Source organism: Leopardus geoffroyi, chromosome C3, assembly GCF_018350155.1.
Source record: "Leopardus geoffroyi isolate Oge1 chromosome C3, O.geoffroyi_Oge1_pat1.0, whole genome shotgun sequence".
NCBI lineage: Eukaryota > Metazoa > Chordata > Mammalia > Carnivora > Felidae > Leopardus > Leopardus geoffroyi.
This window is the reverse complement of record NC_059338.1, coordinates 134,959,236-134,977,753: the sequence shown is the minus strand read 5'-3', so window position 1 is coordinate 134,977,753 and position 18,518 is coordinate 134,959,236. Positions and strand designations below refer to the sequence as shown.

At 37.4% G+C, this 18,518-nt stretch overlaps 1 protein-coding gene across 1 annotated transcript in view; it reads left to right on the top strand.

Annotated features, from left to right (window-relative positions):
• Positions 1–18,518, top strand: part of CC3H8orf34 (chromosome C3 C8orf34 homolog) — a 405,008-nt gene that overhangs the window by 148,447 nt on the left and 238,043 nt on the right. The window contains 2 exon segments of the mRNA XM_045454994.1: positions 553–725; positions 17,165–17,331. Coding sequence (XP_045310950.1) covers positions 553–725; positions 17,165–17,331 — 340 coding nt within the window.

Genomic DNA, 18,518 nt, shown 5'->3' with positions numbered 1-18,518 from the left:
TCATACCCAAGTCTATGAAAAAAGATCACTTTAACGTGTTTTGATTAGCTAGCAAACCTGTTATTGATATTGCCCTGCTTCTAACCTACACTGGATGGCTCCAAGTCCAAAATGTTTCACAGTTGGAGACAATCCATCCTTCCACTGCCATCTCTTGACTTTATTCCCTTACCTCACCCCAGTTTCCTCCTAAGAAATTTTTATCATTTCCCAGTAACACTAAGCTCTTTCACTGTGTGCGCCTTACTGCACACTTTTCTTTCTGTCACAAATGCTACTCTCAGCTCGTCCTTCCTGAGAACACATATGCAGCCTTCTGAATCCAAATAAAAGATTTCATTCCTGGATCCTTTGTCACGGTGACCTAAAGGAGTCAGCACAAATTACAAAGAATAAGTCATCTAATAAAAATGGAAATTTTTAGTCAATTCAGAAAGAAAAAGAACATTTTGATTTACGGAAGTAGTTGAAACTGTAGACAAAATTATTTCCCTGCTGTCCTATTAATAAGAATAAGTGATCTGAGTCAGTATATTCTTTTCTCCTCTTTAGGAAACAGTGGCATTTAATTCTTCTCTTCTGAGACCCCGTGTGATTGGAGAATGGATTGGTCGAGAAGAGAATGATGCTGACCCACTAGCAGCTGAAATGCTACAGCCCCCAGTTCCAAGAAGTAAAAATGAACAATGGGAAAATGAAGACACTAGCTCCAGCCCTGCAGGAAGGTGAGATGAGATGCCTTCCAGGATTCTGAATTTGGTTAGTCGTTAAAAGCTAAAGGGAAAATAAATCCAGGTGCATGATTTTGACGATAACTTAGCAATTTTGTATAGAAAATTATGTTGGGTTCCACATAAGATAAAAGTTAATTTCTCTGTTTTAAAATTAAAGTTTTACTAGATTTGCTTTTAGATTTTGGTTTTGATTTTTTCTTTATATCTAAGAATGTCACCATCTATTTGCTACTAAGACCAAATAGAGAAATAATTTGAAATACATAGGCTGTCAGCCGAGACCCACTATAATGCTGGGCAGGGAGTGACTGATTGTTAAGAACTGGAGATGGAGGGCTTCTCATTTACCAGAGAGATGTAGTTGGTTATTAGGGGAAATAAAATTATTAAATGTACAATAGACTAGTCGCACAAAGCAGAAGAGAAAATACAAGAGAAATTACAAGAGAAAATACAAGAGAATACAAGAGAAATACAAGAGAATACAAGAGATATTAAATACAAGAAATTTACAGTACAATACAAGAGAAATACAAGAGATTAAATACAAGAGAATACAAGAGAAAAACCTTAGTTTAGAGCCACTTAGGTTTGGAGCTGGTAACTATGTTTGAACATAATTCTTTAAAAAAATTTTTTTATGTTTATTTCTTTTTTGAGAGAGAGAGAGAGAGCAAGCTGGGGAGGGGCAGAGAGAGAGGGAGAAGGAGAAAATCCCAAGCAGGCTTTGCACTGTCAGTGCAGAGCCCAATGTGGGGCTTGAACCTACAAACCCTGAGATCATGACCTGAGCCAAAACCAAGAGTTGGAATCTCAACGGACTGAGCCATCCAGGTGCCCCTGATTGAACACAATTCTTTTCATTTGCTGGGTTTAATTTTTGAAGTATTTATCATTTGGAAATTTGTAAGTCTGTATTTCACTTACTCAGTCCTATGATGACTCAAAATGGTGGTGGGAGATTTGCCTTAACTTTCCATATGCTAGTAGAAGTAGGGTAGTTTTGACACCTGGGTAGTCCAGATCATATTTATTAGAAAAAGTGCATTCAGAACAACCTTTTTTTTTTTTTTTAATAGCAATTGCAGTGAGTAAAACCTGAAATGAAAACTTCCACTAGGAAGTTGGAGTGAAAAAGCATTATGGAGGCAAGACTTACACGAGACTGAGAAAACAGATTTAAATACTCCTGAGTTAAAATGTGACAGAGCTAAAACTTTCTTTGGGTGCTACTAGCTGACCACCACAGAAGAGATTTTCCTATTGATAGCATGGCCACAGTAACTTTGTATTTCCTACATTAAATTTAGCAGCAACCAATAACTATTCTTTCTCAAGGAGAAAATTGTATTTTCTGCAATGTAATAGCTTTCAAGGGTTTTTTATTTTGACTTATCACTTGACTAGAAGGAAGGAAATTCAGAATTCTCATTAATGTGCTTCAAGGCATATAGAAAATTGATTCTATTTCCATGAGAAATAACTTTTAAATTATTTAAATAGTCCTATATAAGGAGAAGGAAACCATTTTTAAAAATCCATTTACCTTCTTTTGTGAAATGCCAGATCAATTTCACCTGTCAATGAGGGTAATTTTATTTTTAATACCAGACTTATGAAACCCACTAGACCTTTATCTTTATTCATTGCCAGATCTTTAATGTAAAATAGAGAAATGTCAACTTTCATTTTGCTTTCATTTAGTCATAATAATAATCGGAGCTATTTATTGCAAATGTTAGTGCTTCTATTTTCTTCCCAGCTTCAGTGAGCTCTGATTCCCTCTTGAATACCCAATAAAGGGGAATCTTTCCTTCAATACTAGTCAAATTCCTTACCCAGAAAACTCAATCCATGAAGCTCTCTTTCAAATATTTGTTATGAAACGTCATGTTTAGTTTTATTATTCTCTGTCTTTAAATTATGAGTTGAAGTATTACCTGTGAAATGAAGAAAGGTGAAATCCTGCCCCGATGCCCCAGCAGAGCAGAAAGAATGCATGTGTGTCTGAACTTGGCTTAAAAAATAGTGACAAACTATGGGTGGGAAACTATGTCTCTCCTATCTTCTAATACAAAACAGGATTTTGAATTTATACCGGGAATTCACATAGCATTAGATTTTATTTGGAGGAATAAAAATGGATTGGGGGAAATTTTTTTAATGATTCTAGAGGCTATAACTAGAGTGTTAGCTTTTGTTTTTAGTAATGAACTTGTAGTATAACTTACCAGTCTTAAACATTAACAGACTAAATTATATTATAGACTTCGGTAGGAGATTTAATTTTCAAAGATGACTTCTTCCATTTTTCTCTTCCCTACTGGGCCTGGATCATTGTCATTGCCAGTAGACATCTGTTATGTGTGTGAAGGAGGCACATAGAAGGCTGTTAGTAGATATCTGCTAAATAAAGCTTATTTATAAGAAGGATTGTTTATAGTCTATCTTAACTTTTTGCCCCTTCCTATCACAGTTTTTCCTGTTGTTAATTGCTCAACTCTTATTTGAGTGGCTGTTATTATAACACTCTATCTTTAGTACATAGCCAATTTTTTTCCTAAGGTCCTGCATATAGAATATTGTATGAAGGGGGTTAGCAACTTTAGCATACACATTTGTCACCTGAATGGTAAAGTTGGCGAAAATATGAAGGCAGTTATAAGGGCAATATGGAGAAACTAATAGGATAAGACAAGAGCTACTGACCTGGAGTTCATGACCCCTACATAGTCTCTGATGGACCCAAGAGATCTGTGAATCTCTTTATTTTTGAAAAAATTTAATGTTTGTTTACTGTTAAGAGACAGAGACAGATCGTGAGCGTGGGAAGGGAAGAGAGACAGGGAGACACAGACTCCGAAGCAGGCTCCAGGCTCTGAGCTGTCAGTACGGAGCCTGACGTGAGGCTCAAATCCACAGACTGTGAGATCATGACCTGAGCTGAAGTCAGACACATAACCAACTGAGCCACCCAGGTACCCCTGTGAATCTCTTTAAATGAAATTATGTGGAAAATGGGGGCACCTGGGTGGCTCAGTCGGCTAAGCATCTGACTCTTGATTTCGGCTGAGGTCATGGTCTAATGGTTTGTGAGATGGAACCCTGCATCCAGCTCTGCACTGACAGCGTGAAGCCTGCTTGGGATTCTCTCTCTCCCTCTCTCTTTCTGCCCTTCCCTGCTTGCATGCGTGCTCTCTCTCTCAAAATAAATAAATAAATATTAAAAAAAAAATTATGTGGAAAGTGTTCTGTGTATGTGCAGATGGGCATTTTCTTTCTTAGATTCTCTAAGGGTCCTATTAAGGAAGGTTAAGAAAGAAATTAAAACATCTGAACAAGAAAAGGTACAGGGATTTATAAAAGAGAGAGGTGAAGGCATTGGGAAATGATTGAAGGCTTTCTGAGATTGTTAGATACTACCAGTTGGCATCAATTGTTATGGCTTGTCTAACCATTTAATGGGAAAGCCTATGTGTTGATTGCACATCTAGAGTTATTAAAAAACAATCACACATTGATAATACAAATGTAAATAAAAATTGAATGTAATAAACATATAATTGTATGTTAAGCCATTTTAATTAAACGTTGCAATAGCTGGGTAATGGATTTCCTAAAATTACTAGCTAAATCGTAATATGCATTTGTAAATAGGCTTATCAAGCCTTGAAAGCTTAATGAAACTCCTCTGAGCTGAATCACTTTATTAAAACAAGAATATCAATACATATTATAAGATCTGGTAAATTGACTTTGTTAAGTGAACATTGCTATCAGACGGTAAATATGCCATAAAATGAATAGAAAATCTTACAGTTTAGAAATAAATATTAAATATTTTTTAAAAAGCTAAATTCACTTTCCATTAAGAAATGTTTCTTTTCATTAAAGCTCATAATTGCTTGTGAGATATCTGTTAATGAAGCCTGAAAATGTTCCCTTCCTCTTGGAGCTTCCTCAATTGGCAGCAAGAGACAAATAATAAACAAGTAAATAAATATAAAAATATGTACCATACTTTCAAGCAGTGATAAGTGACAAGATGGAAAATAAACCAGGATAGGAAGGAAGAAAATGGACAAAGGACACTCTTTTTCATGAGAAGTCCAAGAACAAAGAAATAACCTTAATATTGTCAGATTTTAGCTGTTGTAGACATGATAGAAAATATGTAATACATATGTCAGAGACTAAGTCAAGCTTAGTAATTTAGGGATATTCTAATGTAAATTTTAAGCGGAAAGAATGTTGATTAATGGAAAATTAATCTTTCAAAGGAATCAAAAACAGAAGCCTTAAAAATATCTAAAACAAATGTATCTTATGACTCACTCATTTCTTTTTGAAAGCCAAAATGTCATATAACTAAATCACACATTTATTACAGAATGTTGATAGGGCATTTTGATAAGTTCAAAATTTGTTATTTCTCATTTATTTAGGAATTCATTCATTTATTTCTTTAGGAAATACATATCCTAACTCAAGTTATTCTTTTATGAAACTCATTACTAGTCACCTGTGGAATCATAGACTCATAGGTGGACTCTTCCTAGGCAGTCAACATGTAATCAGTGTCTGGGATTCATAGCCTAGCACTGTCTTCATGACCAAACCATGTATTTTAATAAGACTAAAGGAAACACTTCCTTCAACCTTTATGAAAATGATCTTGGTCATTGTTGGCTGTTGAATAGGAATTACACATTTATAATCTGCCCTTTGTTCCTCATCTTTGACAGCCCAATCTACATATTTTTCCTTATCCTGTTTCACTACCAATATATTTCCTGGATTTTTGTATCTCTCAAGTTGGAAGACTCCTATAGATCTGCTTAAATTAATTCTTACTTTATTTAGTGTGTTTAAAAATGGAGTCTAAAAGAAAAAGTGATTTATTATTTATTGAGCATTAACACAAGGTAATGTGCTAGATACTGCGTGAGACCGATATGAAAAAGAACATCTTAGATTCAAAGTACAGGTATTTACTTTCAGATGAGTAGAATGACAAGGAAATGTGTTTTATTTCTGCAGCTCAGCACCCACAGTGCCTGTATATGTATATATATATAAAACACTTAGTGTCTGCTAAAGTAATTATGAAAACTTCACATAGGGGTGCCTGGGTGGCTCAGTTGGTTAAGCATCTGACTTCGACTCAGGTCATGATCTCATGGTTTGTGAGTTTGAGCCCCATGTTGGGCTCTGTGCTGGCAGCTCGAGCCTGGAACCTGCTTCGGATTCTGCATCTCCCTCTTTCTCTGCCCCTCTCCTGCTCGTGCTCTGTCTCTCTCTCGAAAATAAATAAACGTTAAAAAATTAAAAGCATCACATCTAAACATTAAGAAAAAAACAGAACTCTTACGCATAAGCCAAAATGCGACAATGAAGTGTGAAACTTTTTATGATCTCTTCAACAACCTGGACGTTAATGCAAAGAGAGTCCTTTAATTTCTGCCTAGAGACTAGAGAAAGGGCACAGATTCTGCCTGTGAGGCTATAGTGGTGAACTAAAGAAGCTTAGGAGGTAGGTTAAGAGAGGAATAATCTTTTTTTAAATTTTATTTTTAATTTTTTAAAATTTACATCCAAATTAGTTAGCATATAGTGCAACAGTGATTTCAGGAGTAGATTCCTTAGGACCCCTTACCCATTTAGCCCATCCCCCTTCCCACAATCCCTCCCGTAACCCTCAGTTTGTTCTCCATATTTAACCCTCAGTTTGTTCCCCATCTTCTGTTTTGTCCCCTCCCTGTTTTTATATTATTTTTGTTTCCCTTCCCTTATGTTCATCTGTTTTGTCTCTCAAAGTCCTCCTATGAGTGAAGTCATACGATTTTTGTCTTTCTCTGACTGACTAATTTCACTTAGCATAATACCCTCCAGTTCCATCCATGTAGTTGCAAATGGCAAGATTTCATTCTTTTTGATTGCCGAGTTATACTCCATTGTATATATATACCACATTTTCTTTATCCATTCATCCATCGATGGACATTTGGGCTCTCTCCATATTTTGGCTATTGTTGATAGTGCTGCTATAAACATGGGGGTGCGTGTGTCCTTTTGAAACAGCACAACCTGTATCCCTTGGATAAGTGCCTGGTAGTGCAATTGCTGGGTCTTAGGGTAGGTCTATTTTTAGTTTTTTGAGGAACCACCATACTGTTTTCCAGAGTGGCTGCACCAGCTTGCATTGCCACCAACAGTGCAAAAGAGATCCTCTTTCTCCGAATCCTCGCCAACGTCTGTTGTTGCCTGAGTTGTGAATGTTAGCCATTCTGACAGGTGTAAAGTGGTATCTCATTGTGGTTTTGATTTGCATTTCCTGGATGATGAGTGATGTGGAGCATTTTTTGGTGTCGGTTGGCCATCTGGATGTCTTCTTTGGAGAAGTGTCTATTCATATCTTTTTCCCATTTCCTCACTGGACTATTTGTTTTTTGGGTGTTGAGTTTGATAAGTTCTTTATAGATTTTGGATACTAACCCTTTATCTGATATGTCATTTGCAAATATCTTCTCCCATTCTGTCGGTTGCCTTTTAGTTTTGCTAATTATTTCCTTTGCTGTGCAGAAGCTTTTTATTTTGATGAGGTCCCAGTAGTTCATTTTTGCTTTTGTTTCCCTTGCTTCCAGAGACGTGTTGAGTAAGAAGTTGTTGCGGGCAAGATCAAAGAGGGTTTTGCCTGCTTTTTCCTTAGGGATTTTGATGGCTTCTTGTCTTACATTGAGGTCTTTCATCCATTTTGAGTTTATTTTTGTGTATGGTGTAAGAAAGTGGTCCAGGTTCATTCTTCTGCATGTTGCTGTCCAGTTTTCCCAGCACCTTTATTCCATTGGATATTCTTTGCTGCTTTGTCAAAGATTAGTTGGCCATAGCTTTGTGGGTCCATTTCTCAGTTCTCTATTCTGTTCCATTGATCTGAGAGTCTGTTCTTGTGCCAGTACCATACTGTCTTGATGATTACAACTTTGTAGTGTAGCTTGAAGTCTGGGATTGTGATGCCTCCTTCTTTGGTTTTCTTTTTCAAGATCGCTTTGGTTATTCAGGATCTTTTCTGGTTCCATACAAATTTTAGGATTATTTGTTCTAGCTCTGTGAAGAAGGCTGGTGTTATTTTGATGGGATTGCATTGAATATGTCGATTGCTTTGGGTAGTGTCGACATTTTAACAATATTTCTTCTTGCTATCCAGGAGCGTGGAATCTTTTTCCATTCCTTTGTGTCTTCTTTCATAAGCTTTCTATAGTTTTCAATGTATAGATATCTCATCTCTTTGGTTAGATTTATTCCTAGGTATTTTATGTTTTTTGTGCAACTGTAAATGGGATCGTTTCCTTGATTTCTCTTTCTGTCATTTCATTGTTGGTGTATAGGAATGCAACCGATTTCTGTGCACTGATTTTATATCCTGCAACTTTGCTGAATTCATGAATCAATTCTAGCAGTTTTTTGGTGGAATCTTTTGGGTTTTCCATATAGAGTGTCATGTCATCTGTGATGAGTGAAAGTTTGACCTCCTCCTGGCCGATTTGGATGCCTTTGATTTCTCTGTGTTGTCTGATTGCAGAGGCTAAGACTTCCAATACTGTGTTGAATAACAGTGGCAAGAGTGGACATCCCTGTCTTGTTCCTGACCTTAGGGGGAAAGCTCAGTTTTTCCCCATTGAGGATGATATTAGCATTGGGTCGTTCATATATGGCTTTTATGATCTCGAGGTATCTTCTGTCCCTACTTTCTTGAGGGTTTTTATCAATGAAGGATGCTGTATTTTATCAAATGCTTTCTCTGCATCTGTTGAGAGGATCATATGGTTCTTGTCCTTTCTTTTATTGATGTGATGAATCATGTTAATTGTTTTGTGGATATTGAACCAGCCCTGTATCCCAGGTATAAATCCCGCTTGGTCGTGGTGAACAATTTTTTTAAATGTATTGTTGGATCAGGTTGGCTAATATCTTGTTGAGGATTTTTGCATCCGTGTTCATGAGGGAAATTGGTCTAGGTTCTCCTTTTTAGTGGGGTCTCTGTCTGGTTTTGGAATCAAGGTAATGCTGGCTTCATAGAAAGATTTGGAAATTTTCCTTCCATTTCTATTTTTTGGAACAGTTTCAAGAGAATAGGTGTATTAACTCTTCCTTAAATGTTTGGTAGAATTCCCCTGGAAAGCCATCTGGCCCTGGACTCTTGTTTTTTGGGAGAATTTTGATTACTAATTCGATTTCCTTACTGGTCATGGGTCTGTTCAAATTTTCTATTTCTTCCTGCTTCAATTTTTGGTAGTGTATATGTTTCTAGGAATTTGTCCATTTCTTTCAGATTGCCCATTTTATTGGCATTTAATTGCTCATAATATTCTCTTATTATTATTTTTATTTCTGCTGTGTTGGTTGTGATCTCTTCTTTCATTCTTGATTTTATTTATTTGTGTCGTTTCCTTTTTCTTTTTGATCAAACTGGCTAGTGGTTTATCAATTTTGTTAATTCTTTCAGAGAACCAGCTTCTGGTTTCATTGATCTGTTCTACTGGTTTTTTTGTTTTTTGTTTTTTTTTTTTTTTTTTTTGGTTTCCATAGCATTAATTTCTGCTGTAATCTTTATGATTTCCTGTCTTCTGCTGGTTTTGCGTTTTATTTGCTGTTCTTTTTCCAGCTCTTTAAGGTGTAAGGTTAGGTTGTGTATCTGAGATCTTTCTTCCTTCTTTAGGAAGGCCTGGATTGCTATATACTTTCCTCTTATGACCACCTTTGCTGCATCTCAGAGGTTTTGGGTTGTGGTGTTCTCATTTTCATTGACTTCCACATACTTTTTAATTTCCTCTTTAACTGCTTGGTTAGTCCATTCATTCTTTAGTAGGATGTTCTTCAGTCTCTAAGTATTTGTTACCTTTCCAAATTTTTTCTTGTGGTTGATTTCGAGTTTTATAGCGTTGTGGTCTGAAAATATGGACGGTATGATCTCAATCTTTTTGTACTTACTTCAGCCTGATTTGTGTCCCAGTGTATGGTCTATTCTGGAGAACGTTCCATGTGCACTGGAGAGGAATATATATTCTGCTGCTTTAGGATGAAATGTTCTGAGTATATCTGTTAAGTCCATATGGTCCAATGTGTCATTCAAAGCCATTGTTTCCTTGTTGATTTTTTGATTAGATGATCTGTCCATTGCTGTGAGTGGGGTGTTGAAGTCTCCTACTATTATGGTATTAGTATCGATGAGTTTATATTTGTGATTAATTGATTTATATATTTAGGTGTTCTCACATTTGGTGCATAAATGTTTATAATTGTTAGGTCTTCTTGGTGGATAGACCCTTTGATTATGATATAATGCCCTTCTGCATCTCTTGATACAGTCTTTATTTTAAAGCCTAGATTGTCTGATATAAGTATGGCTACTCTGGCTTTCTTTTGTTGACCATTAGCATGATAGATGGTTCTCCATCCCCATATTTTCAATCTAAAGGTGTCTTTATGTCTAAAGTGGGTCTCTTGTAAACAGAATATAGATGGATCTTGTTTTCTCATCCATTCTGTTACCCTATGTCTTTTGATTGGAGTATTGAGTCCATTGACGTTTAGAGTGAGTACTGAAAGATATGAATTTATTGCTATTATGATGCTTGTAGAATTGGAGTTTCTGGTGGTGTTCTCTGGTCCTTTCTAATCTTTTGTTGCATTTGGTGTGTGTATATATATATATATATTTTTTTTCATCTTTTCTCCCCTCAGAAAGTCCCCCTTAAAATTTCTTGCAGGGCTGGAAGAAATTTTTGTTTGTCTGGGAAACTTTAATTTTTGTTTGTCTGGGAAACTTTGTATCTCTCCTATTTTGAATGACAGCCTTGCTGGATAACAAATTCTTGGTTGCATATTTTTCTGATTCAGCACACTGAATATATCCTGCCACTCCTTTCTGGCCTGCCAAGTTCTGTGGATAGGTCTTCCCTTGTAGGTTAGGGACTTTTTTTCCTTTGCTGCTTTCCTGATTCTCTCCTTGCCTATTTTGTGAATTTGACTATGATATGCTTTGTTGGTGGTCTGTTTTTGTTGAATCTAATGGTGGTCCTCTGTGCTTTCTGGATTTTGATGTCAGTGTCTTTCCCCAGGTTAGGAAAGTTTTTCGCTATGATTTGCTCACATAACCCTTCTACCCCTATTTCTCTCTCTTCCTCTTCTGGGACCCCTGTGATTCTGATGCTCTTCCTTTTTAATGAGTCACTGATTTCTCTAATTCTTAAATTGTGCTCTTTTGCCTTAATCTCCCTCTTTTTTTTCTGCTTTATTATTCTCTATAAGTTTGTCTTCTATATCACTGATTCTCTGTTCTGCCTCATCCATGCTTGCTGCCACTGCATCCATCCGTGATTGCAGCTCAGTTACAACATTTTTAATTTTATTCTGGCTATTTTTTACTTCTTTTATCTCTTAGAAAGGGATTCTAATCTATTTTCGACTCCAGCTAGTATTCTTGTTATCGTGATTCTAAATTCTGGTACAGACATTTTGCTTGTATCTGTGTTGGTTAAATCCCTGGCTGTCGTTTCTTCGTGCTCTTTCTTTTGGGGTGAATTCCTTTGTTTTGTCATTTTGAAGGGCGAAAAGGAATTAATGAGGTAGAAAAATTAAAATTACTAAAATAAAAATTAGAAAAATATGAAAATTAAAAAATTAAACACACACACGCACACACACAAATCGAATAAATGATGCTAGATTCTAGGTGTGTTTTGATCTGGGTGTTGAAAGTGGTTTGACAGATTAGAGAAAAAATAAGGGGGGGGGGAGAAAAAAAGGGAAATAGTTTGAGAATTTGAAAAATGAATACACTGAAGTAGACTAAAATGAGATGATGGGAGTAAAATAGAATTTGAGAAAATATACACAAAAGTAAAGAATGATGTAGAAAATAATTAAAGAAAATCAATGAAAATTAAATATAAATTTTAATCTTTTCTTTTTCTGTATTCAAGAAAAATAAAAGAAACGAAAAAAAAGAAAGAAAAAAAGGAAATCGTTTGAGAATTTGAAAAAGTGAATACACCTTGGTAGACTAAAATAAAAGGATGGAAGTAAAATAGAATTTGAAAAAATTTACACAAAAGTAAAAAATATACTAATAAAAATAAAAAAAATATTTTTAATGAAAATTGAAAATAAAAATGAGTTTTTTCTTTTTCTGTATTCAAGAAAAAGTGTAAAGAGAAAAAGAACATTGAATAGGTGGACCTGCTAACAGATTGAAGTAGGACTGAAATTACTTCATTTTCCCCTAGAAGTCAGTCTATGTAGTGCTTCATAGTCCATAAACTAAGCTGGTGGTGAGACTTGTGTTCTTGAAGAGGGAAGTTGGCCCAGTTGGGTGGGGCTCAGTGTAATGGCTCCGCTCTCCAATAGATGGCGCTGCTATCCTGCTGGGCTGGATTTTGCGGCACTGGTAGGTGCGTATGCGCATGCGCGGGAGCCGATAAAATGGCACCACCCAGCTCTCTTGTCTGTTCTCCTGGGTCAGCAATCGCGCACCCATCCTCTGTCTTCAGCTTTCGTCTACTCCCCGCTTTTTCACCCTTTGTGACCAGGCCCCAGGCAGTACCTTTCTCCCGAGTTTTGTCTTATATGCAGCTGTTTTCCCCGGCCCCTTACTTCTGAAGGACTGCGGCTTTGACCTGTTCCGTCCCTCTGTGGGGACGGCCACGGAGCATTGGCCAAATATCGGCTGTACCCAGGAACGCTTGCTAGACCCTGCTGCTGCCGGTGCCCCGAGACTACGGCCAGGTGCCAGCCCGCCCCAGGAAGAGTTTGCGAGACTGTAGCAGCAGCATTTCAGGGATGATGGAAAATCACAACACACATCTGGCACCAGGCTTCAGCCTTAAGGACCTTGTTCTAGCACCAGCGAATGTGGCTGTTTTCTGGGGTCTGCTGGGACCAGGTGGCTTCAACAGTCTCTACCAAATGTCCTTCTGCTTCTCCCCGTGTGTCCCGAGAACCTCCCAGACCCCACTCTGTTCCTGGGGATTCTCCCCTCCCACCAGAGCACCACCAGGTATCTAGCCGTGGAGTTGCAGCCTTTGCGCTCCCCTTGTTTACAGTCTTAATGGAATTTAAACCCTCTCCTTTCTCCCTTTTTAGTTTGGTCCCTGCAGCTGTTTCCAATTTTCCACTTTCTCTCCAGCTGCTTTTTGGGGAGGGGTGCTTTTCCCATATTCCGCCCCTCCCCCTGCCCGAACTGAGCTCTCTCAGCTCAAAAAAGCACCTCCCTTCCTGCACCTTCTCACTCTGCTCCCCAAGTTCACTTCTCTGTGCTGCGTACCTGCTGAATTCTGTGGTTCAGTTCGTGCAGATTGTTGTGTTAATCCTCCAGTCAGTTTTCTAGGTGTGTAGGATAGTTTACTGTTGGTCTGTTGGTATTTCATGGACATGAGACACACAAAAAACTTCCATGCTGTTCCAGCATCTTGTCTCCTCCCCCCAGGAATAATCCATTTTTCCACCAAAGAGAGCAAGCACATGGGGTCAGGTAAAACTAATACTTACCAATCTGTGTCCAGAAACAAGCATATAAAATGCAATGCAGCAGGGTCAGGCATCCAGGGAAGGGTGGGGTCAGGAGGAAGAGAACAAATGGTAATTCAGAATACAGGCCATCAGGACGGGAAGGAAGATTCCACCTGGAGAGAGAGGCTGAGGGAGGCAGGTGGCCACTTTAAACCATCCTTTTCCCATTGATCTGGTTTAGAACTTATCTTTTTAAACCAAAGTAAAATGAGTTTTGGAATATATTAACACCTCATTGAAGTATTAACTGTTGTTCTTTTTCATAAAGCCTCTTTGTGGTTCTGTTTCCTTCTCTGTGGGATGATACTGCTGAAGGAAGCATGCAGATATCCAGGATGCTGCCTGTTGTATTCTCTGAACACATAATGGTATTAATTACTATTTAGTGACTGCTCCAGGTGCTTTATATCTCTTAATTCATTCCATCCTCATGGAAACATTATTATCTGTAATTTAGGAAGGAGGAAACTAAATCCCAGAGTAGTTACGTCACTGTCCCAAGATTGTACAACTATTAAGTAGCTGAGCCAGTCTGTCTTCCTCCAAATTCCATGCACTTCCATGCTGTATGCAACCTCCCTTCAGGAAGGACTTCTAAGAATCCCCTTATCATTCAGGTTTAGGTTCGAAGTCCAGAGTAGAGGGGGCCCAGGACCCTACATGCTGTCAGAAGGACCCTAATCCCACCTTTCCCCATCTCAGTCACCACTTGTCTGCATTACGAGCTCTGCTTCCCAGTAGCAGAGTACTCTTTTCTCTCTAATGGTGCAGTTTTCACTTCTGTAGTCTATAGGTTATGGAGTTGGAAAAGAGGAAGGTGTCATCCTTGCTCCCCTTTCCTGCTTGCAGATCTTGCTGTCTCCTTTCCCCCTAAAAAAGCCTCCAGTTCTGCATTTCTTGTTTCCAAATATGCTAATCTTACACCACCTCTCATAGCAATCATTTACCAAATCCCAGGTCATCCCTCTTTTCCTAAATAATGCATGCATCTGGCTCATTGTCACATTCCCCAGCACCCTCCCTTTCTTGGTGAAGTTAGTATCCACATTAGTGATTCTTTCCCAAACCTAGCGTCTCCTTCCTTAGTCTGCTCTTCACCACTGATCTTGAATTCCACCCTACTTTAGTCACTTATCTTCTCTGTCATATCTAAGCCTCATTATTATTAAGTGCTAACCCATAATGTCAATTTCAGGTGTTTCACTCTCTGACTATACCTCCTATCTTTCTAGTTTGTTCCCACTAGTACCCAACTTTAACTGGGACCTAGATATACTGGTTCCACTCAGTTTTTCTTGCCCCTCATCCACCTTGTTTTCCTCATTTTTCTCCTTATACAGCTTCTGGCTTGGGCCCATTATTGTAATCTATTTATTGGGTATACCCCTATTTCCCTTACCTCTCTTTTCCTTTGTTTTACTTACATGGTAAAACTCTACCCAATTTAAATCTAACTCTGACTATTCCATGGCTGAACTGGCACAGGCTAGAGAAGAACACATGGCCACACCGGCTGGTATCACTGTGAATCCATGACCACCAAACTCTAGGAGGTCACTGGTCCTGCCCAAAGATACTCTGGGTTCATCCAGTCTGTTCACATGTCCACACTCCTCAATGACGATTGCATGCCTTGTCTTGTCTCCTCAAACCTCCATCCTTCCTCCCCAGTCCTTCTGTTCAACTGATGACACTTCCAGGAACGTAAAGGTTCTGGTCACTCTGGAAAACAGTTTGGGAGTTTTATATAAAGCTAAACATGTAAATACCAAACTTGTCTTTGGTAAATGAAAACTTGTCTTCACACAAAAGCAAGTACATGAATGTTCATAGCCAAAAAACTTAACCCCTATGTCCTTCAATATGTGAATGGTTAGATAGATTGAAGTACATGCATGCCATAGCAAAGAAAGGGAATGGACTCTTGATACATGGAACAGCATGAATGAATCCTTAGGTAATTAGACTGCCTGAAAAAAATACTAAAAGGTTACATAGATACCCTTTGTATAATATTCTTGAAATGAGAAAATTGTAGGAATGGAGAACAGACTCGTAGTTGCCAGAGATTAGGGATGGGGGAAAAAGGGGTATGGAGTCTGGTGGGAGTGGCAGAAAAGGGCAGGATGAGGGCACCTTGTGGTGTTTGAAATGTTCTGTTTCTTGATTCTGGTGGTGGATACATGATACACAAATCTACACAAATACTAAAAATGTCGGGAACTAAATACACACGCAGAGGCATACACACACAAATGAGTACAATTAAAATGGGAAATCTGAGTAAGATTAGAGAATTGTATCGTTGTCAGAAAACTATTGTACAGTAGTTTTATGATACTGTTGAAGGAAACTGTGGAAAGGGAGGGTGCACAGGATCTCAATGTATCATTTCTTAGAACTTCATGTAAATCTGTAATTATTTCAAAGCAAAAAAAATCAATTAAAAATGTTAGTAATCTGTTAAAAACACCTTGAGATTTTTGACAGTCCATCTCCCCCCAACTATCTTTCAGCAAAGGGCACTAGTATCCACTGATGGGCCTTGCCTGAACAGTTACTATGTTGGTGGTTGCGAAATGGTGATTTTCTGATTCTACCATTCCTTCTACATTTATTAACTAGCATTAACCAGGACAAACAAAAGGTTTTTCTCTGCCCCTCTTTCCCCTGACCTTCTCTTTCATATCTACCCTAACTTTGAGGTGAACCAGTGGGGTGGGACTGATTGATCTTTGCCCACTGATGACACACAAAGTCATTTTGCTGTTTCCATCCTCTTCTTAGACAATGTCGAACCTAGTACGGCTGTTAAGACAACTTGAAATGTTCTGATCTGTGCCATGAAATTTATCTGGTTGGTTCTTTATTTTTGTTTTTTTTTTACCACACTCCTACATTTTGGCCTGGTGGCAGTGGGGACCAGGCATGTAACCCACTTGCCTTATGGGCTGTCCTTCTGAATACCTTTAGAAAGGTTATCTTTTCATCTTGCCTGGGAGAGATTTCCTCTACATCATGGGTTTTTCTTTCATGAAGAGACATTTGCCATTTCCTTCCTTTGGGCAATAATATGAAAAGAAATTGGATTATAGAGAAAAGATGAACTTTGGAACAATTTTTTAACTATATGTGATTGTTGTTTGGACTTGTAAGTTGTCCAATCAGATACTGTCTTGAGAAGTTGGGGGAGAGGGAACCATGAAAGACAGAGAATTTACCCAAAGGAGCCTGGCTTTATGACAAAGAAACTCCTCCAAATTTACAAAGACTCTTTAAACTCAAAGAAACTGAGAAACATTTAATTGCCAATTTTGGTTTCATCTTTTCTTCTACCTCATCCTAACCCCACATCTAGGCAGCCCGATAGGAATAGTGAGGAAAGTTATTTCAGTTATAGAAACTAGCGTTTTCATTTTAAAATAGTCTTGTGATAGTATAATAGTTATCCCGTTACATGTGTTTTGCTTGACATGCATTTGTTTGTAGATCAGGGATTTTTACATAATAATCTGGACTTTCTGCCTCCTCTTTTTAAAAAAAATCAGAAAAAAATGCATCAATAGTGGGCTTTAATAATGACATGGCTGATTAGCACCTCCTCCCTTAAATGGGGCAGGAGTTACAGTTTGCCATGTTTCTCACCAATACCTACTTGGAAGATTGTTTATGAGGTACCAAAGGATGTCTAGGAAAGAAGATAGTCTATATTTCCTTCATCCTTGGGAAAAATTTTACTAATATGACTATAATTTTGCATAGCAAAAAATTGAATGAAAATTTGGTTGCAGATTTTCTTTATTTACCACAGCTAATTGATAGTGTTGTCATCATTGAAAACTAACATTTAAATATTTCTTCAGCTTAAAGGTGGAGCCCAAGACTAAAGGATTAAAACAGCAGCAACAGCAACATAAGAAACTTCTGGCAGCAATGCTCTCTCAAGATTCTTTTGAGTCTCTCCATAGCCCTACCCCATCTGTAACAGAAGAAGATATTGATAATGAAGATGATGCAATGGAATTGCTGGGTAATTTTAAAAATTAATAATTTCTCTTTCTCTTCTTCTCTGGCATTGTAAAAATGTGTAGTGATTTAGAGATTTTAAAGTTTTTGAATAGTTTTGTCCTAGGGGAAAGACACCATTTAACACATATTTTATTTACATTAGACTTTCATGAAGTTGCATGTAAGAATGAAGTTGAAATGACCTAAGCATGTGAAGTATTTATTAGACTGTATTTTGTCTTTGTATATGCAGCACTTTACCTTCTGACTCTTTAATCAAGCTTTATTCTGTGTGCAATTGTGATAAAAATTCAAGTCTGTCTGCTTTATTCTCTGATTATGATTGCCTTGATCACATCTTCTGTCTATAAAATATATCCAAAATGCATATTTCAGCCCTCATTCCAAAGTGTCCCCTATTGTTTCAAGGATGTTTTAGAAAAATAGAGTAAAATTTAAAGGGACAGATAGTAAATTAGTGTTTTGTGTCTTCCATAAATGACAGGAAAGTTTGCAAGATTTCAGTGTTTTTATAGGCTCGTTACTTTCATGAAAACCTTATTAGTGTTGTATATGTAGGGAACCCTTTATATCTTAAATGAAGTAAATGTATGTTTTTATTTCACCATAAATCTCTGGATAGTAGTTTTTTTTAACTGAACTTTCCTTTTATCCTAAATAATTAGAATATTTTTTGAATACTTTGTAACCATATACTAAAGTGAATAAATAATGTAATCATTCAAAAACTGCAAATAAATTTAACATAGAATAAGGAGTCTCAGAAACATACAGACATTTAAAATTTTTTTTTCTAAATGAGTTTCCTGGGTTTTAAGTGTTCATGGCAGCAAAATACTATGATTTAAAAAAAAGATATGTCTCCTTGCATATATACCTACAGAGGTGTTACTTACTCAATGATGGCAGGTTCATCACTGTTTTCTGATAATACTGAATTCATTCCAGCATTGAGGAGACTGTCATGGCATTTTCACTTTATGCTGTTCATCTTTTTTTTTTTTTTTTTTAAGAACAATTAAGTCTGAGTATTTTTTTTTTCAAGGAATCTCATCTCCCCACCTCCAAATCATTGATGTGGCAGATATGCCAGATGTTGTGGTACCTTCCCCAACTTCAATTCAGGAAATGTTTTTCTAAGCACTTAACCTCATGCTAGGCACTGAGCTCTGTCCTAGGATCATAATA